The following is a 25,543-nucleotide window of genomic DNA, read 5'->3' as shown; positions in this document are numbered from 1 at the left end:
GTTAAAAAAAGCAAGGCTCTGACAAACAGAGCTTACAATCTCTAGCAGGCAATGGGAAAGGCAAGAGAGGGAGAGACCAGGGTTGATTTGGAGGAGCATTGGGCTGCAAAATACAATCAGGCTGCAGCCACACTGAGAGTGGGCATGCCCTGATGCTACTGTTGGATATCCCAGTATGCTGTCAGGTATCCCTATATTGCGTGTGTGTGTGTGGCGGGGCAGTCATATGAATTGCCCCTCTACATGTACTCCAAAACCCTATTTAAACACACCAAAAGGTCCTCCAGTGATGTCCAGGTGGGAATGCTCTCAGTGCAATCCTGTCCTGCTCATGTTTTGCAGCCAGCATTCATCTGAACTCGACCAAAACGAGGAACAAATGTATGCAAATGTAGTTACACATATCTAGGCTAGGAAACTCCTAAACCAAGGATTCTCAACGTTGGGTCCCCAGATGTTATTGGACTTCAACTCCCATAATCCTCAACCAAAGGCCACTGGGGCTAGAGATTATGGGAGTTGAAGTCGCAGTTGCAGGAGAGTAATGGCAGGTGAGAGGGCACGCCCCCAACTCCTGTCTGTGGCTTCCAGTGGCATGTGGTGGGCCACTGTGTGAAACAGGATGCTGGACTAGATGAGCCTGATCCAGCAGGGCCTGATCCAGCAGGGCTGTTCTTATGTTCCTTAAGTCCAATAACATCTGGGGACCCAACGTTGAGAATCCCTGTCCTAAACCATTTAAACTAAATACTCACCATTTATTGATTTTGCTGTCCAACAAAAGACACTAGTCCACGACTGATTAAAAATGTATTCTCTAATTTTCAAAAGAACAGTGCAGAAATGAAATCACAGGATTACATTCCTTGACCATATTATACAAACCCAGACACCAGTGAATAAAATTTGACAATTATATATAGTTTTAAAGCCACAGGTACTTTGGTACAACAAATTAATGACATTGTTAAGCTGGCATCACAGTCTATCAAGAGACATAGAATAGAAACTTCCACGTTCAAGAGTGTAAAATCTCCAACATGTACAGATTTGCTGCATTAACATAAAACATGCTCAGGGTAATTGAACAGAAGGCACATACTAACAGAGGGGGAAAGCAATTGATCAACTAGGAGGGGTCGTTAGTGTTAAATCAGAAAAACAAAAGGGATAGAAAGCTCTAAAAGGATAATCTCAATAAATATATTTGGGCAAGATACATTAGGTACCTTGAATTATAGTATGTACAATGAAAGCCTGATTGCGGAGGGAATCATAGGAGAGTTGCAGTTCATAAAGGATCTGTTTTAAGTTGAATCATAGCATGAAATTAAGCATGAACCCTAAGAGGTTGCCACTTGCTGTACCCTGAACAAGAAAATACAGTGCAAGAATATCTGTACTGCTTTGAAAGAAAAACACTCGTATAGCCTGGTCTTATCCCATTCATTAAACAAAACGGGAAAAGCCGATCTGTCTCTGTGTGTGGGTCCTTGCCGAGTCCTACAGACACACACCTCCTGCTTTATTTGTATGAAAATCTCTAGGTACAATACTGACCCCACTGAAATAAGACTCCTCACATCTCCCACAGTCCCAGTTATAACTCTCTTCTCCCTAGGATAATTCCAGCCTTTTCTTATTCCACTTTTGTAACAACTACACACACCGCTCAGTTCAAACGATCTCAGAGGAGGGCAGAAACACCTAACAAAATACTGACACCAGTCAAAAGGCAGGAAAACATCTTTACCCAGGAAGAGAGGGAGACTGCTGCTCAGGTCTCATGCTCTAAGAGTGAAGCTGTAGAAGCTTCTGCAGTTGGTCTGCACATGCAGAATCTCCAATGTGGTGGAATTGTACTGAAGCCATGAAAAAGTGCCCTGGGTTCTCTTTCCATGTTCACTCTGTATAATTTAACCAAACTACGACTCGCTCACTGGGGAGGCAATTAAAGGGGAAAAACCCAAGCTAAACAATTAGTCTGAATATTCCTGGGGCCCCATTTGGAGATGGTGAAGTTGGCGGTGCATTTTGGAAAGCCTGAAGAGTGGGATGCAAGGTATAAGAGGGGGCTTATTGATAGCAGCCACAGTCCTCCCATTTCTATTCACCAGAATGCGCCTGGAAACACCACTACCCAGGGGACCTTTGGAGGCAGGGGCGTAACTATAATAGGGCAAGGGGAGACAGTTGTCTGGGGGCCCACTGCTTTGGAGGGGCCCCCAAAGGCATGACACATGACTGACTCCCCCAGCCGCACACTATGCTTTTTGTTACCACTATTCAGCCTCATTTAAGATTTTTTTACTTCATGAGCTGAGCTTCGGGCGGGGGGGATTTTAAAATCTTGTCTGGACCCACTCCAACCTTGTTACGCCCCTGTTTGGAGGGGAAGATTCCTCTGTGAGAGAAGCAAGAGGGGAAGTGAACCATCAAAAATTGTAAGCTTGTTTTGCCTCCAACCGCATCCCAAAATCTGGCTCAAGAATGTTCTCAAGAGAAAGCCAATCTCATTGCATATAGTTATTTTAAAGAAGAAGTTGGCAACAGCAGCAAAAGGCTATCCTCTCCATTCACATTTCAAAAATACAGTATAGCTTTGTTCTTTGAAGTCACTGTGCCATAGTGTTCCCCTTCCTTGCTGAAATGAACAACCTACGATGATTATTTTGCCTGCAAAAAGCAAAGGCAAATAACATTCACCCCTTTCCATAAAGCAATCACCTGCTTCCGTACCCAATCTATACGACTAGTGCCCTTTGGTAAAAGCATGTCCAAAATCTTGTAAGATGGTTTCACAAACTGATTTGCAAAGCCCCAGGGAAATTATTTATTTGTTTATTTATTTATTCATTCATTCATCCATCATATTTTTATACTCCCGATATATACATCTCTAGGCAGTTTTGCTGAGATACATCAACTCATCTGGGTGAACCAATGTGATGGAATATGCTTCTCTCTCACACACATACACAAGCTACATTTTGCTGCAAATATTCACCACATATTTCATAGGACTCTGTAGTAACCACAACTTTATACAGATCAGAACAAAAGCTTGACATTGCAAAAGCGCCTTTTATTCTCAAGGCTGCTTTTCGATTACCCCAGCAATGATTGGACAAATTTGCGATGGCAAGATCTCTCTTACACAGAGGACACTTGAGGTCATCCTCGTTCCCCTTCATTTTTGGTTCTGATGAGATAGGGAGGGAGACAAGATATTAAATGAATCAAGACAAACACCACTGCAAACCTCATGTGGTGATCACAACAACCTCATGTTGCGAGTCAGTGAATTTCAGTGCTCTGTAGTGCATTAGCATAGAGCTTGTATGTAGTCAGTTTAAATTGGTTTCAAGATGGCTGATAATTATAATGGATCAACACTGTGCTCACTCGTGCATGCTAAGAGGTGTGCACAATCTGGAAATACAATGTTATTTGCAAATCATCTCAATCCTATGGCTCCAGTGTAGACAAACTGAGCCCCATCAGCAGCTGGCTACTCCATCCTGTTCAATACCAGGAAGTACTCTGTGCATGTGAAGATTGTGGACCTACTGGTATTCAAGAAAAAGGAGCACAGATGTGTTGGGGGTTGTGAGAAGGTGTCCACAACAGGCGACTTCTCTTTGAGAAGAAAGCCAGTGGAAGATCCCTTTGGCAGTAGGTTTTGGATAGGAAATCTTATAACTCAGAACCATACAGGAGACAACAGAGCCCACCAAAAGGATCAAGAAGCCCCTATTCTCTTAAAAGGAAACTGAACACACAAAATCAAGCCGTACCATTAAAAAAAACCCCAAACACACACTTTCTGAATCCAAGTGAACAGTCTCTTCCTCCTTTCCTATCAGGCAGAACTATATTAAAATACAAGTGGCTTCTGTTGCACTGAGGAAACCAACTCTGGCAGCCAAGAGGCAACCTTTGGCAGAGAAAAAGATGTTGCCTTAAAAAAAAAAATAGCAGCTTATTAACAAGACTCAAGAGTTTGTAAACATTAAGAACACACAGGCTCCCTCTGGAGCAAATGTTTCCATTTATAGGGATTTTACACTCAGTGAAGCCTGAACCTCTTTAGGTGTGGAACACGGGCTTTCCTAAGAGATAGAGGGATCCTAAGGGAAGGCACGCTGATTCACCCTTGGGAGCAGGATGCTCTAACAGAACCATCACCAGCCCACACCCTGGGTGAGGAATGGATGTTCTGAATGGGACTAGCTGGCTCTCTCAGAGGCAATGCCCCATTCCAGAGCAGAACTTGCAAAAAATCAGAAGGTTTTGTGAAATCACAAGAAACATCCCGTCCGACCGCAGGTCAAACCACTTGTGCTCCCACAGTCTCCTGCTCACAACATCCCAGCAGCTACCACTTTGCCAGCACACGTTTCTCGCCTCCTTGTGGAGATTTTCAGCACAGCCTTTTACCACAGACAAGCACCGGCTCATGTTGTCCTGCAGGCATGGCTTCATGAGTGGGGGACAGAGGCTCCTGGTTAAGAGGGCATCGTTAGACCCCTTTCGGGAGCAAGGGACAACATTGGGGAGGTCGAGAGAGAAAGCACACACACACCACCCAGGAAATTTATGAAAGCCATGTCACGTGCCAATGTTGTTGGTTTTTTTAATCTCATTGCAACTCTCCAAAAGTGTTGTCAGCCTCCATAGCCGTGTTACAGAGGGACAGCATGGCCTTCCTGAGCATACACAAGACCGTGCATTTATAGTCTGCATTAATCCAGAATAAGCCCTGGGCCAGCCTAGTCAAGACAACGGTGGCAATAAGGATGACATGGTGCTTTTGTACCATTTCTTTCAATATCTTTCCTGGGCTGCCCTCACTGATGGAGCAACTGCCCACTGTAGCCAGCCATATTGCCCTGTGGCCTTGCCAAAGGACCCTTTTTAGTGTCATCATGTAGAAATGGTGGCGAGAAGGGGGGCGTGGCTGCTTTTATTGCAGAAGACACATTTTAGTAGATTGGTCACATTTGGATGTAAGGTATTCACACCTCTAATTGGCAGCTGCACAAACAGAATCCTCCCCTGGCGCTTCGGCATCTGCTCCCCTTTTTTTAATGTTTCAAGGCACCAGCCATATATATTTCAGTTTAAAATCAAGGTTTTGCTTTTGGTGTCCCATTTGCCAAACCAGCACAGCACATTTATGAAGCGATTCACTTGTAAATATCACCACAAGATGATTATGTTAAAAAATCTCAGTGAATGCCCTGCATTTTCTCCCTAAAGAAAAGGAAGTCCACAAAACCCATCACAATTCTCAAGCCACCTGAGAAAATATTTATCAATCCCTTGTGTGTACTAGAACATAAGAACAGTTCTGCTGGATCAAGCCCAAGGCCTATCTAGTCCAGCATCCTGTTTCACACAGTGACCCACCAGATGCCTCTGGGAAGCCCACAGGCAGGAGCTGAGGGCATGCCCTCTCTCCTGCTGTTGCTCCCCTGCAACTGGTATTTAGAGGCATCTTGCCTTTTAGGCTGGAAGTGGCCTATAGCCCTCAGACTCACAGCCATTGACAGACTTGTCTTCCATGAATTTCTCTAAACCCTGTTTAAAGCCACCCAGGTTGGTGGCTGTCACCACATATTGTGGCAGAGAATTCCACAAGTTGATTGTACATTGTGTGAAAAAGTACTTCCTTTTGTCAGTCCTAAATTTCTTGGTAATCAGTTTCATGGGAGGACCGCTGGTACTAGTGATGTGTGACAGGGAGAAAACTTTCTCTCTCCACACCATGCATAATTTTATAGCTCTCTATTATGTCTCCCCTTAGTCGTCTTTTTACTAAACTAAAAAGCTCCAGGTATTGTAGCCTTACTTGTAAGGAAGGTGCTCTAGGCCCCTGATTACCTTGGCTGCCCTCTTAACACCTTTTCCAGTTCTACAATGTCCTTCTTAAGGTATGGTGACCAGAACTGTACGCAGTACTCCAAATGTGGCTGCACCATAGTTTTTTTAAATAATGGCATTATAATATTAGCAGTTTTATTTTCAACCCCCTTCCAAATCATTCCTAGCATGGAATTGGCCTTTTTCACAGCTGCTGCACATTGAGTCAACACTTTCAATGAGCTGTCCACCACCACCCCAAGATTTATCTCCTGTTCAGTCACTGACAGCTCAGAACCCATCAGTGTATATGCAAAGTTGAGGGGTTTTTTTTGCCCCAGTATGCATCACTTTACAGTTGCTAACATTCAACCGCATTTGCAATTTTGTTGCTAATCTGGAGAGATCCTTTTGGAGCTCCTTGGAATCTGTTTTGCATTTCAGTACACGAAACAGTTGGGTGTCATCTGCGAATTTGGCCACCTTGCTGCTTACTCCAACTTCTAGATTATTTATGAATAAATTTAAAAAGCACTGGTTCAAGAATAGATCCCACTTCTTACTTCCCTCTATTTAGAGCTCTCCATTTAAACCTATGCTCTGTTTCCTGTCCTTCAACCAGTTATCAATTCACACATGAACCTGTCGCCTTATCACATGCCTGCTAAGTTTTCTCAAGCATCTTTGATGAGAAACTTTGTCAAAAGCTTTTTGAAAGTCCAGGAATACTATGTGAACTGGATTCCTCTATAGAAAGGACAGGGACGGGCGAATTGCGGGTGGAGTAGCACTGTATGTTAAAGAAGGGTTGTAATCTAACAAATTAGAAAATCTAAAATGAACAGAGTCCTCCACATAAAGTCTGTGGGTAACAATACAAGGCCTGAAAAGAAATGTGTGACTAGCAACATGCTATCACCCTCCTGATCAAAATGCTGACAGTGATTGGGAATTGCAGAAAGAAATCAGGGAGGCATCAAAGAGAGACAGAGCTGTAATAATGGGTGACTTCAATTACCCACACATGGACTGCGTGAATTCACATTCAAGTCATGACAAAGAGGCTGAATTTCTATACGATGAATGACTATACCCTAGAAGAGTTGGTCATGGAACCAACCAGAGAGAAAGCGATCTTGGACTTAATCCTCAGTGGTGCCCAGGACTTGGTGTGAGATGGCAGTGTTGTGGAACCTTTAAGGAGCAGGGATCATAGTGTGATCAAATTCATCATATATTTCAGGAGAGAATCACCAAGGAAGTCTAACACAGACACTTTGAACTTCAGAAGAGGAAACTTCTCTAAAATGAGGAGTTTGGTGAAAAGAAAACCAAAAGGGAAAATAAAGAGTGTCACTTCACCCCAGAATGCATGGAGTTTATTTAAAACCACAATAATAGAAGCCCTCTTAGAAGGTATACCAAAAAGGAGGACAGGTACCACCAACTCGAGAGGGATGCCAGCATTAGTAAAGTCAAGGGAGCTATAAAGGGTAACAAAAATTCCTTCAGAAATTGGAAGGCCTACCCAAATGAAGAGAACAGAAAGGAACATGAACTCTGGCAAAAGAAATGCAAGGAGACAATAAGGGAGGAGAAAAAGTTTGAGGAACATTTAGCTAAAAGCATCAAGGGGAATAAAAAAAGCTTTTTTAAATACATCAGAAGTAGGAAACTTGCCAGGAAGGCAGTTGGTCCATTGGATGATGAGGGAGTGAAAGGGATTGTTAAGGAGGATATGAAGATTGCAGAGAAGCTAAACGAGTTATTTGCACCTGTCTTAACAGCAGAGGATACTGAGCACATACCTGTGCCTGAACTGGGCTTCTCAGGGACAGAGGCTAAAGAAGAGTCAGAGAGAGGAGATGAGAGATGACGTTCGAAACTGTATGGAAAAATAAAAAATTAACAGATTGCCAGGGCCAGACGGCATCCATCCAAGAGTCCTTAAAGAACTCAAATGTGAACTTGCTGACCTCCTTGCAAAAATATGTAACTTATCCCCACAGTCAGGCTCTGTACCAGAGGACTGGAAAGTAGCCAGTGTAACACCAATTTTCAAAAAGGGACCCGGGGGATCCGGGAAATCACAGGCCAGTTAGGTTAACATCTGGGCCGGGCAAACTGATGGAAAGCATACTCAAAGATAAAATTGTTAAGCATATAGAAGAACAGGCCTTGCTGAAGGAGAACCAGCATGGCTTCTACAAAGGTAAATCTTGCCTCACCAACCTTTTGGAGTTCTTTGAGAGGTTTACTCTTGGGGGAAAGATAGCCCACCTTCTGGCCTGTGTTCTGAAGGGCAAGTAACCTTTTAGTTTAGAGCCAAAATTATTTGCCCTATGATATGCCTGCTACCTTCCAATGTAGTCCTGGAATTTCTGGCCACCTCTTTCTTCCTCTAGTCCAGATCCCACCAATCTTACCTTGATTATCTCATAGTAAGATCACACAATTCCCTGATTTTATTTTGGAAGAAGATCCCACTATTTTCTTCATGCTCTAAGCTCATCAAGAATTCGTTCAATGGAATGCAACAGCAATGTTAACTTTGCATTAAAAAAATACATTTAGAACAAGCCAGACTCAATATCTGTTTGCTTTTTATGAACTGACCTTAGCAAATGCATAATGTACATTGTAATAGAAGGCAACTGGATCAGAAGAGATGGCACAGGCCTACAAGGGTGTCCCCTTGGCTTATTGTAGAGTCATCTCCTAACTTTTCAACAATCTTCTCCCAAATATAAATCTTTCCTCTAGTAGCCTAATTGTAATTGAGAAAATGAGAGCCTTTAGATTTTCAGTGAAGATGGCATTGTAACTGGGAGCATTCTGTGCAAATACAGAGTCATGAATCTCTCAACATCTGAAGTCAGGCTTGCTTTAAGATAACAGCAGCAGCCGCACTTGGCCCAGAAGAGCTTCCAGAGTCGAATTTAGCGATTGGTCTGCCATTTGCTGATTGGACATTTTCTCACACACTCTCTTCAGTCACAGGGACAAATCAACAAGCACATTTCTTCTCTGATTTTGCTGAATCCAGCTTCCCCGAATTTCCCCCGTTGGCAGTCTCAGATACTTGAGTCTTGTCCACACATTGCTCCATGCGCTTCATTATCAAGTCCAAGAGTGTCTCCACTGCCTTGTCCACATTTTGGCCAGTAGCTGCGCTCGTTTCAAAGTATGGGATGCTAATGGAGGAAAATATTAAGTCTTAATGTACTTTGTACTACGTTTGTATACACCACCTTTTCCAAGTGGCTTATAATTTAAAACAAGGGCTTACAGCTCAAGAGACCTGATACAACAGGGAAAAGGGACAGTGAGGGAAGAGGATAATGAGCAAATATGAACTCTTTTATAATGAATGAAACACCAGGAGACATTCTTAGGAGGAGAGAAGCCAAATGGAAGTTGGCCCAGCTAAGCCAATGGAGGGGGGCTTTCTATCTCACCTCTCCCTCCACTGCAGCCAGCTAGCACCTCTGCTGGTTCTCTTGTCAGGCATGACATACAAAAGGGGAACATTTATTTATAACACTTAGGGTCAAACTCCATATTACATTAAACACCTAGCTGGCCCTGCCTGTATTGGTTTTGTTTGTACGGGGGAATCAATACCAGGACCACCGTGTAGGGGGGACAGGTGGTTTAACCCTTTGCCCTGGCCATGATCACAATCCCAAATCCCACCCCTCCCTCCTGGCTGCCGTTCTCTCTCTCTCCCCCCATTATGTTCCCCACTCATACAATATGTGTTAGGTGTGCTGGTACACAGAGGAAGTTGAATAGATATTTTATATTCCAATGTAATATCTTAATTGTGTAACTGTACCCAGGAGCACTTCTTAAAAATGAATGCAGGTACAGTCATTCACACATTCACATAAACACATGTATGGGTGGGTGTATAGACATCTGAATGCAGATACAACATATACAACATCCTGGATTAATTCGTGTGATCTAAATCTGGGTAGGAGGAGTGCCCAGTCAAGGTAGGGGAGCCAGGTGCACTCCAAGAGCAAAATAGGAGGAGGGGGGAGTGATTGCGTGGGAGCTGGGTTAGATGGTTTTCCATCCGTCCTTGGTAAAATGCTGGGGACAGAATCCGAGTAGGGCATGCCCATCTGCCCCAGCTCCTGTCTCCCACAAGATCACTCTGCCCTCCTCCAACATTGATTCTGGAGTTCACATGACTGCCATCAAGAAGTGTGCCTGGCTCTCCTATCCTGGCTGGGCACTCCTACCTAGATTTAATGCATGTGAACTAGCCTACTGTCAGAATAGGGCTAATGAGTTCAATATAACCTGTAGCTTGTTGCTACAATTTCAGGGAGGGACATGGTTCCCGGATGCTCTGCCATCCAGACAGCTTAAAGGGACATAGCAGCTTGACTTCTGCAACAATCAAACTGGATCAAACTAGCTTTTAAGACCATGCTCTGGACACCTGGACTCTGAAGCAAGTCAAGTCTAATGTGACTCTCTCCAACATAAGTCAAAATGGAACCCAAGCCTAGCATAGCAGACTCTTGTTCTAGGAGGAGCCAATAAATCAGCCCCACCACACTGTGCAGAAAAGACAAGACCTTTAAGGCAAAATACCTCTTGCAATGCTAATTTTAATCAACTGAAGCACTGCTGATTATACACATGTGGGCAACATTGCACATTCCAGAAGAGATGTACATCAAATGTCAGAGCATGATTTTAAAGACCCATTGGAAACAGTGGGGGAATTAGGCCATATGCTTCCCCGTTGAAGTCAGCAGGAAGTCAAAGTACTTGGCTTCTGTTGGATCATGTTCTTGCCCCAGTAATGGCATGATTGAGGTTGTCACACAGATTTCTTTGAACTTTAATTAACAACACACTTACTTACCCATATTTGTCTGCAAGATCTTTTGCTTGTCTCTCATTGACTTCCCTCTGATCTGACAGGTCAGCTTTATTTCCAATTAATACTATATCTGGGTTCTCACAGTATGCATTTGCTTGTAATTGACCTAAAGAAAATGAAGAACCTTCATGAAGGATGCTGAAAATGCTTTTTGGAAACCGATGAATAGAGAACACTATAGGCGAATTCATGACTTCAAGGCTGGCACCATTGGGCAGTTGCCAAGGGGTTTCAAAAGGACCCACTGCTGATCGCCAAGACCACCTCTGTGCCCATAGTCTTCATAGAGTGGTGGTAGAGCACCTCTCTCCATCATCACTTCTTCTTCCCCATCCCATCTGCCAAAGTAAGCCCCACCATAGACCTTTGCAGGGTCACAGAGGACAGTTGGCCAAAGACCCTATGAAATCAGGAGCTGGCTCCACATAACTTACAGTCACATCAGGATAAGCGTAATGCACAAAAAGTAATGGAATAATTGGGATGTTTTGTTCTCTGGGGGCACTGTACATTCCAAGAAATGAATTAAAAATGCAGGAGAACCCTGTTATTCGCAGGGGTTCCATTCTATGGGAGGAGGCACGGATAGCAAATCTGCAAAAAAACAGGGCATTTGATCTATGGGGATTGCGAGGGGGAGGGGTTAGGTTCCCAGTCTGTGCAAAATGGAGCTGCCAGGAAGGAGAGGCAGCTCTGCGTCCTTTGGCACCCCCCTGGCTCATTAGGATGAGCCACTCCTGGACTAATATGAACACCTCACTCTGTCCTCTCTTCCTCCTTCCAGTTTTAGAGTCAGAGCAGAGCTGGGTTTGCCTAGTGCACTTATTTAAAGGGTGTTTTATTTTGAGCTCAAAACACTCGAAATGGCATATTTCAAGTCGAAACGTTTTGCACATCCATAAAGGAAATGAGGAGGGCCATTGTGGCTAGGGAAGAGGGGGGCTGTAGTCCAACATCGTGTGGCCATTTTGTATGTTTTTTAAAAACTTTTAATTAGATTTGTATTTTTATATTCCAATTTAATATTTTTATTGTGTAACTGTTTTATAATTTTATGTTGTCTTAAATGTTTTGTAAACTGCCTTGAAATTGTTTTAATGAAAGGAGGTATAAAAATGTAACCAAAAAAATAGATAAATAAATTGGGGGGCCCAGGTTTGGGAGCCCCCTGAAGTAAGGAGATTGGGAGGGTCATTTTAAATCTGCCCCAGTTTCCACCCCGCTCAGAGTGTAAATGGTGGAGTCTCTACTGTGCAAGGGCTACTGCTGTATGAAGTATGACAGACACAATGCATTCTAATCGCAAAACACTCGAAGCCGAGAGAGGCAGCTGGTTCCCCCCACTTACTCATCCAGTTTCTGACATTTAAGAAGCTCTGTTGACTGGTGAGATCAAACATTAACAAGAAGCCCATGGCATCTCTGAAAAACGCTGTCGTGAGACTTCTGAATCTGCCAAGAGAAAAAGAGTGAAAGGATCAACATACAGCCTGACCTAGACGAAGAAGAAAATTCAGCAGGTCAGTGTTGCGGCTGCATTGTTTAATGGTGCTGAATCAAAAGATAGCGCGAGGGAAAGGTTTGACAATATCTCTTTTTGCAGGTGCTGACAATATATGCCTAGCTTCAGCATTATCTAAATGTTTCTGTAAAAGCAGAAGAGCCAACACATCCTCTTGAAGCCGAGGATGCATACCCAGTAGTAACAGATTTGCTCATGTTTATCTGCTCAGTTAGAGACAAGGTGGTAGAAACAGACATTCTACACACAAACACCAAAATATTGCAACAGTCGTAAATCATGCAAGTTCAGAGGAAATGTTGCATGTGTTCTGCATTGCATAACTGTATGTTTTCTACTATTTTGTAGAAAAATATTAGCCTCAGCCACTGGATGTTGTGTTCAGCCCCCACCCCCAGCTTCTGGGATTTCAGCAGGCATTGCCCACACATCTTCATGTCTTGCTTGTCATAAGGACTAGAAACTTGGGTTTTGGTGTTGTTGTTTTAAATGCAAGCTGAGAATTGCAGGAAATGTTGCAACTATATCCTGCACTTCCATAGAACTGTAGCACACACTCAGCCCTGGTAATTATTTTGCTCACTTTTATCCTTCGGTACTCGGGCATACACAGTCCTCATCCTTTAGTTCTTTAACTGGGCGACTTTTTTCAGGGTGAAACTCCCATTAAAATCATAGGACAATGTGCCTAACTCAGTACACGTTGCAGTTAAAATAGGAAGCATGTGGGCAGTATTCACCTGAGAACCAAACATAAGTAGTTGGGGAAGGAAAGGTCCATCCAGGAGTGAGAATTTTGATAAGCAGACACAATTCCCTGCTTATCTCCCCACTGTGACACCGGTGTGTTGTTTTTTTAGCAAAATAAACCCAAATAGTCATAGAATTAGTTCTGCTCATGATACTCATGAGGTGGGAAGTTCGGCATGTAATGGATGCACCAGTCCAATTAAGCAACTGGAGCATACAAATTCTTTGTTTTCCCATTCTCATCATCTAAACAAATTTATTGATTGTGCAGTACAACTCCCTCACCAAAGACCATGTTACCTGTGGGGGTCGGGGCACAGCTGGAGAGGAGAAGCTCCGGGGCAGACCCAGCAGCAGGGGCACCACCCAAAGCAGCTACGGTGGATCTGGCAGCAGCAGGCAAGTCTCAGGGAGGTCACGGAACAGTGTCATCATCACCGTCAGATGACATGGGGGTGTCAACGACATCAGGAGACCAGCACTGCCTAGGCCGGCCCGGGGGGGGGCAGGATTGGAGGGACAGAAGCAGGATCCGCGAGAGGGAAAACTGGGCAAGGGAGCACAGGACACGGTGGGGTGGGAAAGGAGGAATGGCTATAGCCTTTATGACAAATAAAAAAGATGTGGGTAACGGGGAAGGGAGGGGCATGGACTGGAAGGGGCAGGGGATTGCCCTGGATAAAGTGGCAGAGGCCGATGATGAGGCTGGCAGATTGGAGAGAGCCTGGGACTTGCAGAGAGAGGCTAGGCTGTGGGCGGTAACAAAGCTCCAGGAAGATGAAACGACCTGAGGCCATCTCTGCCCTTCCCAAAGGCTTAACCCCAGGACAACCATCTGAACCGGGAACCAAAAGGGTAAACGTTGGGCTTTTGTTCTAGTCAAGAATTAGAGCAGAGGGGCTTTCCCCCTAAATACCTCAAGGAGGAGGTAACAAAACAAAAATCAGGAAAAGCATTATCTTGTTGACTTGCCTAACTTGAAATGGCTTGATGGTATCTAATTGAAAATCCTTTGTCCCAGTTATCTCTGCATCAGAAATGTTAAGCTTGTGCATTACCTTTCTTGCCCAGCTGTGTCCCACAATTGCAGATGAACCTTAAAGGCTTTCCCAGGAGATCCATTGGACCCTCTGCTATTGTACACCTGAAACACACCAAAGGATGATTAGGCATTTGTGTAGACAAAGTAGTAGCCATCTACTCACTGACTTGATACAACTTCATTCACTTAAGGCCAATACCACTTGACTGAATTGGCAAAACCACAAATGCAGCAGAAGTGGTTTATGTTCGTCATTTAATCACCTGGAACATCAAGGGTGTTAGCCAGCAGATGCCAGCGACAACCACACGTACATTTATTTCAGTAGGACTCCTCAGAAACAGCCAGGATGGTATGGTGTTGTGGATAGATTTGACTGAAGAGACCTAGGCTGAAACCCCACTTGGCCACGATTCTTACGTGGTGTTCTTTGACCATTATTTATTTATTTATCTATCACATTTTTATACCGCCCAAAACGTGAGTTCTCTGGGCAGTTTACAAGACAATAAAAACCAATAAAAAGATTAACACATTAAAATTATTTAACACATTAACACATTAAAACTATTAAAACACTCTCTCCCCACTCCTCAGCCTAACCTCCTTCACAGGTTTATGATAAAATGGGGACATCTCATGTATATTACTGAGTCAGGAGCCATCTTAGAACTAGTCTTGTTTTTCCGAGGTTTGGGGATGTGTAAGACATCTAGTAAATCATGAACTGGGAATGTGTCATCTTTGGAGTGTGTTTCGAAAGAGTTCAGACACAGACCATTTACTCCTGGATGCACACCTAAAAATTTTTAGCATGCTACCCTGTATGGGGAAAAAATGGTTAAGGACTCAAGGGGTGATTTGGTTAGCTTGGGAGTTGTAGACAGGAGTACAACATGCATCTAAGGAGAAGAAACAGTTCACCCGTGGGGCCTGAAAACAGGGAGAAAGTGACAAAGGATGTAGAGGGGAGAGCATGGTGGTGGCGGTGGGGGTGGGAGAGAGAAAGATAATGCATGTGTGTCCACCACAAGGTTTATGAGGAGAGGCTCAGATAGTGATGACAACATTTTCAGCCAAGGGATGCTTCAGGACATCCCATTCCATCTATTCGTCTCCTTCCATTTATATGCACATAGAGAAATCTGGTGACAGAAAGTACCCTACTCTCCCCACAGGGAAGCACCTACAGCGACTAACGTGTCCCACGGTTGCTCCTCTGTAATTGGTATGAGAGGAATGAGTGGTCCACCTAGCCATCGTGACATATAGCCAATGATAGGCCTCTCCACTATGAATCTGTCCAATCCCCTTTCAAAGTCATCTAAGCTAGAAGCCATTACCACATCTTGTAGCAGTGAATTCCATAGACTGGATATGCACCAAGTTAAAATGTACTTGCTTCCATCTGTCCTAAAACTCCTGACAATCAGTTAATATAAGGACATAGGAACAGCCCTGCTGGATTGGGCTCAAGGCCCCTCTAGTCCAGCATCCTGTTTCACACAGTTGCCCACCAGATGCCTCTGGGAAGCCCACAGGCAAGAGCTGAGGGCATGCCCTCTCTCCTGCTGTTACTCCCTTGCAACTGGTATTTTCAGGCATCTTGCCTCTGCTCTGAGGCTAGAGGTGGCCTATGTCATGTCCCCTAGCTCTGACAGCGAGGAAGAAAGGGAAGCTGTCGGCATTTCAGCCGAGTCTGGAATGTCTGAAGGGCAGAGCCCGACTGCAGTGGAATTAGCTGACGGTTCAGAACAGACTCAACAGCCTGAACCAGCAGAAAATGTCAGCGACCAATCGGGGGATGATTTAGGCATTGGAGCTCCACCGACGCCACGGCAACGCAGGTGTTTCAAACGCAGGTCACAACTGGAGGCGGTGCGGAGGAGCAAGCGCCTGTTATCGAAGGCTGACAAGCCGTAAATCCTGACACCTGGGGGCTTTCGACTGGCTCCATAAATTGGAGCCTCTGACTCCCACTCATTGCTGAGTTTCAACAATTGTCATTCACCCACAGCAAGCAGCCGAGCCGTGTACTTTGCTGGCCTTGGGCCAGACCTTGACAGCCTATAGCCCTCAGACTAGTAGCCATTGATAGACCTGTCCTCCATGAATCTATCTAAAGCCCTCTTAAAGCCATCCAGGCTGTTGGCTGTCACTAGGGATGCGCACGAAGAAGTCCAGCCCTTCCTTTCTGAACGCTGAACCAGTTTGAAGTCCGGCGTTTGAGCCGGCTCGACAAGCGGTGTGTATGTGGGAGTGTGCGCTGGTCATTTGCATGCAGGTGCGGATTGGGGCTGCTGGAAGGATGTTTCTAAAACATGCGGTGGGAGGGCAAGCCATGAGCAGGTAAGGAGCTGCTTACCCATTTGTTAAAAGCACCCCATCCCGCCCCACAAGGGAGTGCACGAACAGCTTGTGCACATCCCTAGCTGTCACCACATCTATTAGTTTCAATGGAGGAAGCCAACTTCAGACAATCAGTTTCATTAGAGGACCCCCTGGTCCTAGTATTTCACGAGAGGAAAATAACCCTTTTTTTCTGGCCACTTTTCCCACACTGTGCATGATTTTATAAGCTTCATCCATCTCCCCAACTTAGTCATCTTTTCTCTAAACTATAAAGCCTCAAACAGTCTATCCTATCCTCATATGACACGGCACGTAGACACTTCCTAGAGCAGCAGTTTCTCATGTGTGCTTGATGCCTGTTAAAAACAAAACAAAAAAAAAAACCCCACAGAACACCAAAGCCCACACATTCACCAAGCATAATTTTTATCTGGATGAGACACCATGTGGCCTTGGTGTTGGGGACAGATTACTAATGCAAATTATGAGGACGCAGGAAAGAAGAGATAGTTACAGCTAAAATAACAGGCGGGCGGAGGCGAGGCGGAATCACGTTGCTCCACTCTGTCCCACAGTACCTCATTTCAAAGAACAGTCCTAGAGCAATACAGAATTCTTGGAAGACCTACAAGTGTGCCTCAGCCCTGATCCCAAAGCACCAAGTGGCAGAAAGATTTCTGTAGGGTTGCTGTACACCAAACAGAGACTATAGGTCTGCTGCATGAAAGAAATCTGCTCATTTGATATTATTAGGAATTTTACTATTGTTTCTGTGCTTAATTAAGGATGCTTTGCTTATTGATACCGATTGTTACACTATGTTGTATTCATTGATTTGTTAGGGTATATTTATTGAAATGTTGTTGTTATGCAGTGTTCTGCATGAAATGTTACAGGTATTTCTGTGTTGCAAGCCACCTTGTGTTGTATCTGGTTATTAAACATCATTGACCAATTTCCTGACTCGATATTACAAATAATGTTTACATTGTAACCAGATATTTAGAATTATATTGTGGTCCGTGAAAGATCTCAGACTGCACACAACCTTGACAGAATGGAACAGGAGCTTAAGAGCCCGCAAAAGGTTTGTTAAAATGAAAACATCAAACAAATGTGGCCTTTGACTAGATGAAAGACCTGAACAAGTTGTACAGAACTGAGATGGAAGCAGCAAAGATGATCAAGGTGCCTGGGGGGAAATCAAGTGAGGAAGGACTGGATGCTTTAACCCAACGGGTATACCAATACCTTTCAAATATTAGGAATATTTTCATTTTGGAAAGGTTATCAGTACGAAGGGGTCTTTTCCTAGAACCATGAGGGAGAGAGCGCACAGACAGACACACTCACCACACGTTTTTCCCGGAAGTCGATTCCTACTGTGGTGATGAACTTTGGGTTGAACTTGTTGTCTGTGTATCTATACAAAAAAGTTGTCTTCCCAACCCCAGAATCCCCGAGGGCCAGGAGTTTGATTAGGTAGTCATAGTCCCCATCAGTCATAGTGCTGACCTTGAACGTGCTGACCTGGATGTACCTACAGAGCAAGGAGAAAGAAGAGGCCTCTATGAACACAGTGGTACAGAACATCACAGGACTACAAAGTCCTATTCACACGTTATACTGCATACTCACACAAGTGTACAAAGGCACAGATCTGTACACAAGCACAATTATTCACACATTACAAGGTACAGCTGCACACTTCCTATCCATGCCATGCATTTGAGGGTCCTGTAGCCAGGTTCACTTTTTAAATGAATGCAGGTACAGATATCAACACAAATACATGTATGAGTGTACAGACATCTGTACACTCATACAACATAATGCCCCAACAGGGCTCAAGTTTCCCTGACATGTATAACAGCCCATCATTAAGAGTTGGTGCAGATCAGTGCTATCTCTTTCTCTTATCCTCTCTTAGGAGATCAACAGTCCCCTCCACAGACTCACATGTTCTTCCTCGCAGCTTTCCTGAAAAGATTACTGCCCTTGCTCCTCCTTAAGCCATGGTTGAGAGATATATACATCACCACTGATATAAGGCACCCAGTGGTGCACCTAGGTAGTTTTGGCACCTGGACCATCCCTGTCACGAGGCCCACCCCATTAAAAAAAAAAGGAAAGCTGCTTTTGAGGGCCTCTTGCCACCACCCCGCTTCTCCCCCACCATGCAGAACCTCCAATTTCCCCTATAATTTTAGCCACCATGTGTGCAGCCAAGGGATAGCGGCCGGGGGTGGGTGAGCCGAGCAGGATTCCCCCCTCCTGTGGCGGTGGTGGCTGGAGTGGCCGCTGGGCCTGTCTGTTCGGCCCAGCGGCTCTTGAGATCTGCCAGGCACTCCAGGGTGCCTGCGCTGTTGAAAAAGTGTCACAAGCCCATGATGTCACAGGCTTGTGAGGCTTGTGACTATTTCAACTGTGCACAGGTGCGCTGGAGTGCCTCCGTTTTGAAGTCACTTTTAAGCATAAACCCAGATTATTTTTAACTGTGGTTCAGTTTCTGAGCTGTCTTGTCCCTTAGCATTCTCTCCCAAGGGAGGAGGGAGCATGTAATGCCATGGCTGGCTCCCAGTCTCTGTCCTACCCATGGTGAAGAGGGAGCCAGCATCATGGCTCTATTTAAGAGAATGCCTTATTCATTATGAACCCTGCTGCCTATTAAGATCTTCGGGGAGGTTCGTCTGTGGGTGCCGCCAGCTCTTCTGGTGGCGACTCAAAGAAGAGCCTTCTCTGTGGTTGCCCTAGGACTGTGGAACGCACTTCCTGGTGAGATCTGAGCTGCTCCATCCCTGTTGGCTTTTAGGAAACATCGAAAGACATCTCTCTTCAGCCAAGCTTTTTAGTTAGTTGGTGTGTTTTTATGGATATTTTAATCTGACTTTTATGTTTTAACTGTTAAATTCTTGCTTTGTTTTATGCTGTAGGGACTTATGCTGTTTTATGTCTAGAGACTTTGGTAGTGGGCGGTATACGAATGTATTAAATAAATAAATAAATAAATAAATAAAATAGCTCGATCGTTCTAGCATACCAACAAGTCCCACTGCTGGTGCCTGTCCTGGGCCCCTAGAGCCCTTTTCAGTGCCAGGAAGCTTCCCTAACCCCTTTTAAAAAGGGAGTCTTACTCAGACAGCAGCAGAAGCGAACTCTCTACAGAGTTCTCTCTGCAGCCACCATCTTGGTTTCCCCACAATGCCCCCCAAGGATGATGCTGTGTTGGGGACTTCCTAGAAACCAAGATGGCAGCCAGTAGGTAATGAGAGCTCCATATCCATTGCTGTCTTCATAGCTGCCATCTTAAAAAACAACAAACAAAAACCCAAACACATTTCTATCCCGCTCTTCTTCCACGGAGCCCAGAGTGGTGTACATGGTTAATGGGGTGGCGGGGGGAAGCAGAAACGCAAGACAGGTCCACTGCTTCTGACCCACAAACTTTAGAGGGGCCACCCATGTAGGGAGTGACCTACCAGAAGGCACTTCACAGAAGGCCCATTCACACATTATGTTCAACACTCATATGAGTATATAGTGTACACAGGTACAAATCTGTACACAGGTACTGTCATTCACATGTTATACTGAACGCAGGTACAGAAATAAGCTTCCTATCTGTACCACACATTTGAAAGGCCTCTATGCAGGTTCACTTTTAAAATGAACACAGGTAAAATCATTCACACAAACATGTGTACAAGCATAGAGGCATCTGTACATGGGTACAGCATCATGTCTCGATTGGGCAAGAGGGTCCCTTCAAACCCAAAGCTGGCCTTGCAGACACTGCTTGCAAAATTTCAATGAAACTACTATGCTGGCCCCAGCTTGTTCAAAACAGCTTACAACTATGTGGACACTTGCACCTTGGACTATTCATCATATCCCTGAATATGCCAACCCTAATGCACATTCTTTAGATATCCTGTCTGTTTTCCTGGCATGGAAGCAATCATCAGGAGAATGAACTCTCCATTCTTTTTTATTATTACTTGATTACACAGTCAGACAGGTTTTATTGACTGGTTTGCTTTATCCAGACATCGAGTCCTTCCCAAGGACCTGGGATGCCAGAATTTTATCATCGATACTTTTGGTTATTATAGATATCGTCGCAAAATATAGGCTGTTCCCAGTAAAGTTGCTTTTTGTAATTGGCTGATGGTGATTTCTGTGGTGTTGAGGTGCTCTTTAAGTTGTTTTGGAACTGCACCCAGGGCGCCAATTACCACTGGGATTATTTTGGTCTTCTTCTGTCACAGCCTTTCAATTTCAATTTGTAGATCTTTGTATTTGGTGATTTTTTTCTATTTCTTTTACTTCTATTCTGCTATCCCCTGGTATTGCTATGTCGATTATTTTCACTTGTTTTTCTTTCTTCTTGACTACAGTTATATCTGGTGTATTGTGTGGTAGATGTTTGTTTGTAGTCGGCAGTCCCATAATATTTCTACATCTTCATTTTCTACAACTTTTTCAATTGTATGGTCCCACCAATTTTTGGCTACAGGTAGCTTGTATTTTTTGCAGAAGTTCCAGTGTAACATCCCTGCTACCTTGTCATGCCTTTGTTTGTAGTCAGTCTGTGCGACCTTTTTACAACAGCTGATGAGGTGGTCCACTGTTTCATCTATTATTATTATTATTATTATTATTATTATTATTATTATTTTATTAATTACATTTTTATCCCACCCCATCCAACAAGTAAAAGACAAAAACAAACACCAATTAAAACAAACTGCTTAAAACAATATAAAAACAAAATTAACACAGTTCGGAGCCATTTAAAACCGATTAAAAATACTTAAGAACAATTTAAAGACCTCGGAAGGATTTTTATGCAATATGTTCTCAAAAGATATTGGACTGCTAGGTTCAACTGATGTTTTATTCCGCTGCTTAGCAAGAGATAGCCATCTACTTTGGCTCACAATCACAGCCTGCATCTGGAAGAGCTTCCCATGGTCATTTCCTCTCTCAGCATTTGCCTTCTGAAATACATTTATCTGCATGAGCACACACACACTCTTGGGCTGATAACAGAGCAGTTTGCCAAATGCAGGAAGACCTTGAAGGATTTTTTTTTTTTTTAAAGTCACACCATCTGACCGGGTGCTGCTACCAGCCTAACCCTCCCCGTGTCCGATCCATTAAACAAGGGTACAGACAATGGGTGGAAGGAATCTTTCCTCCTATCCCAATACTAGAATATGGAAGCCTTGTTCGGACAATTTTTTAAAGAGGGACGCTGTACCCATGTACAGCATCCTAAGAACACGTCTGGAAGTCCCATCCAGACGCTGCTGTGCCAAGAAGCATAATCACACTTATGGCATTTGTCTGAAGAGGCAAGAGTCGTAAGCGTGAAAGCCATTGCTCCCGACCAGAAAGCTGGGACACCCCAGCTTTCCAATTATGGAAGCAACGGCCTTCATACTGTAGCATTTGCCTCTTCAGATACATGCTGTAAGCATGAGAACTACTGGCACTACTACTATGGATATTTATATACTGCTTTTCAACAAGAGTGCTCAAAGCAGTTTACATAGAAAAAACAAATAAGATGGGAAGTTGATGATTCTCAGCCCATCAGTGCCTGGGTGTCTCTTAACTTTGACTTTGGCTTGAGTCACCCAATGAAACCTGACTGGCAAAAGACTCAGGACTGACAAGCACTTCTTCACACAGCATATCATTCACACACAGAAGTCATTGCCATAAGATGTCGTGATGGCAGCTAGTTTAGATAGCATTTATTTATTTTGCACATGTATATACTATCAAAACCCACACCTGTAAACAGTTAACAAAAGTCAAAATACAGTACAAAAATTAACCCTTTTAAACAATTTAAATTTTAACTAAAAGCCTGGTTAAGCATGTGCAGCTCAAGTTTTTTTTTAAAAAAAAGCTACCAGAGATGGTGAAGCTCCTATTCCAACAGAGGGCATGTTCCAAGACCTGGAGGGAGTGGGGGCAGCCTATGGTGAAGGCATGGCACTTTTCTAGGCCCTTTTGGAGGATGTCTATCAGTGACTGATCACCATGATACCTAATGGAACTTCCAAGTTCCATGCTTTTGAGTATCAACTGGTGAGAACAAAGAGAGGAGAATCACTGCTTTAATGCCTTGCCAGTTGGCTTTCTCAGAGGTTTTGTTAGAAGCAGGATCCTGGACTAGATGAATCTTTATATAAGAATGCAGAAAGTTGCCTTATGTCAGACCATTGGTCCATCTAACTCAGTACTGTACTGTATACACTGACTGACTGTAGCTCTCCAAAGTTTCAGGCAAGAATCTTTCACACCCAACCGTACCTGGAGATGCCAGGAACTGAAGCTGGGAACTTCTGCACACAACGCAGATGCTCTTCCACTGAGCTATGGCTCCATCCAACCTCTTTTCTGTTTCAGAAGGTTCCCTTATGTCCAGCAATAACATTAAGTGAAGGGTGTTTATGAGAAGGCCTCAGCAAAATGATCCAACCATCTTTTCTCTTTTTTTGCAAAGAAAGAGAAACCAATTAGACTCTAAGGCTCTACTTACATTCAGTGTGTAGAGCTGAAAGGGATTCTGCAGGTGAGTGATGAGCACTCACCCCTCCTCGGTGGGCCAGACGAGTGGTGGCTTCGCTCCTGCGCCCAGCCAGGACTCGCTCGGGCACTCCGGGGGTTGAGGAAAGGGTGGAACTGCCATGCAGCTCCCCACCCCGCAAAGCCCCAATGATGCACTGCTCGAGCAAGCAGCCGCAGCAGACACACGGCCCAAACAAATGAGGTTAATGGAGTGCTAGCTCCATTAATCTCATTTAAAGTGGGCTTGCTGCGTTGCCATCAGGAGCTGCCACCGGGAGCTGTATGGCTCCCGGCAGTTCTCATGACCAGCAGTATCTGGGCTGGGTTCCCTTAGCCGGGTTCCTGCTGCTCATGAGAATAGCTTCTCTGTCTGAATACACACTTCCTTTCATGGCAGCTTGCTTGACAATATGTAATTTGTAAATTCATTCACATTTATTTGAACAGCTGATTAACACATATTTTCTATGCCGTTAATACTATTCAGACAAATTAAAGTTGTGCTTTGGGTCTGAATACACATTCTAGTGAGGCTTAAAGTGCCATTTAAATACATTCCAGTCAAGGCAGAAGTGTTCTTGGGCAGGAAGATTACTGGCCCAATAACAGCAATTCAGCCCATTTTGGGTAGGGTTGGACTCCACCTGAAAAATCAGGTTTGCGGTCTGGGATGCTACTGATGCTTAGGTGGCAACTGTGGCCAGGAGCGCTTTTGCCAAGTTTAGGTCTGTGTGTCAACTGGACCCCCACTTCTGGTGGCAGATGGACTGGGCCACAGTCACACACATCTTGGTTACATCAAGACTGTACCACAGTAACACACTATGTGGGGCTTCCTTTGAAAACCTTTCAGAAACTACAACTAGTGCAGAATGCAGCAAGTAGACTGCGGCCAACTTTTGGTGCCTGTGCCAACTTTTGCACAGGTTGTCAAATGTTATTGTAAGTGCTGGTTGGGGAGTCCTAAAGGCTTGGGAACAGGCCACTGATAAACTGTCTTTTCCCATGCAATACGACCTCAAGGGGCACAGCGGGGAAATGCTTGACTAACAAGCAGAAGGTTGCCGGTTCAAATCCCCGCTGGTACTATATTGGGCAGCAGCGATACAGGAAGATGCTGAAAGGCATCATCTCATACTGCATGGGAGGAGGCAACAGTAAACCCCTCTTGTTTTCTGCCAAAGACAACCACAGGGCTCTGTGGGCACAAGGAGTCAAAATCGACTTGATGGCACACTTTACCTTACTGCTCATCTACTGACGCTATCTGGAGAGGCCTTTCTGCATGCTGCCTTCATCAGAAGTGCAGTTGGCAGGAGCACATAAAAAGGGCTTTTTCGGTTTTGGCACCTAGACTTGGAACAACCTGCCTCATGAGAACCATTTGTTTCTCTCTCTGATGACATTCTGCCATCACCTGAAAAATTTTCTGCTTTGACAGGTCTTTCACATGAATATTTTGCTGGCTCTTTTCTTTCGTTGTAGTTCTTAGTGATGTGCTGTATATATCAGCCTATGTGTATGTGTGTGTTTTATAGGACTGTGGTTGGTTTTCTTATGTAGCCACCCTGTAACAGGGATCCCCATCTGTTGCTCACTACATACAACTCCAATCATTCTCAGTTGCAATGGCCTTTGGCTGGAGATGATGGGAGTTATAATCAACAACATCTGGGAATCCCTCTTACAGGAAGGAAACACTGGTAGCCACCTTGAGTCAGGAAGGCAGAACAGAGGTATTAAGAAATAAGAAGTTACCACAGAACACCATTACAGGGCTTGCAGATTTATTATGGTTTTTAATTATTGGAATCCCACTTTCTCCCTTGATGGAGGGGAAGATATGGCAATTCAATTTGAGAACTCCCATTCTAAGCAATGATCAAGTGAGAAGAGCCAAATCGGGTTTGCAGGGAGAGCGGGCTAAGCCCGCTCTCCTTGCAGACGATCAGTAAGCCCTCAATGGGCGGCCGCAGCGGCCTCCCACACAACTGCCAGCAACGTCATGGAGCCGGCGGGGGCTTGGGAGTTCAGGGGACGTGCGGCAAGCACACAGGACATGCTGGAGAGACCCCCAAGCCAGGAGCCTGCTTTTTAGCCTCCTGGTTGAGGGTCTCCTTGTGAGCTGTCATGGTGCAGAGCACGATTTTAAAAATTGGGTTTGCGGAGCGCTCGCTCCGCAAACCCAGTTTAAGGGCGGGGGCAATTCAGCGGGTTACCCACTTGTAAACTACTGGGCTCACCTGCAAGCCTGGTGGTTTACATGACCAGCAAAAATCAGTCTAGGCTCTCCTAGCCCAATTTTCACTGGTTATGAGAATAGCCTCATTGTCTACTACAATATTAGCCTTATTCCCATATCCCATATCTAGGGAGCCAGCGTGGTGTCGTGGTTAGAGTGCTGGACTAGGACCGGGGAGACCCAAGTTCAAATCCCCATTCAGCCATGATACTTGCTGGGTGACTCTGGGCCAGTTACTTCTCTCTCAGCCTGACCTACTTCACAGGGTTGTTGTAAGGA

At 44.5% G+C, this 25,543-nt stretch overlaps 1 protein-coding gene across 8 annotated transcripts in view; it reads right to left on the bottom strand.

The window, feature by feature from the left end:
• Positions 1-797: 797 nt before the first annotated feature.
• RAB27B (RAB27B, member RAS oncogene family) overlaps positions 798-25,543 on the bottom strand; it is a 179,420-nt gene continuing 154,674 nt past the window's right edge. For all 8 annotated transcript variants that reach the window (XM_053296797.1, XM_053296792.1, XM_053296796.1 and 5 more), the window contains 5 exons: positions 17,791-17,977; positions 14,102-14,187; positions 12,120-12,223; positions 10,754-10,877; positions 798-9,059 (listed from right to left, as the gene is read on the bottom strand). In XM_053296797.1, coding sequence (XP_053152772.1) covers positions 8,873-9,059; positions 10,754-10,877; positions 12,120-12,223; positions 14,102-14,187; positions 17,791-17,943 — 654 coding nt within the window. In that variant the 5' untranslated portion in view covers positions 17,944-17,977 and the 3' untranslated portion in view covers positions 798-8,872. The remainder of the gene's footprint in view (positions 9,060-10,753; positions 10,878-12,119; positions 12,224-14,101; positions 14,188-17,790; positions 17,978-25,543) is intronic.

This window comes from Hemicordylus capensis, chromosome 2 (genome assembly GCF_027244095.1).
Source record: "Hemicordylus capensis ecotype Gifberg chromosome 2, rHemCap1.1.pri, whole genome shotgun sequence".
Lineage (NCBI taxonomy): Eukaryota > Metazoa > Chordata > Lepidosauria > Squamata > Cordylidae > Hemicordylus > Hemicordylus capensis.
Note: the sequence above shows the minus strand (reverse complement) of the source record. Positions and strands in the feature narration are given on the sequence as shown.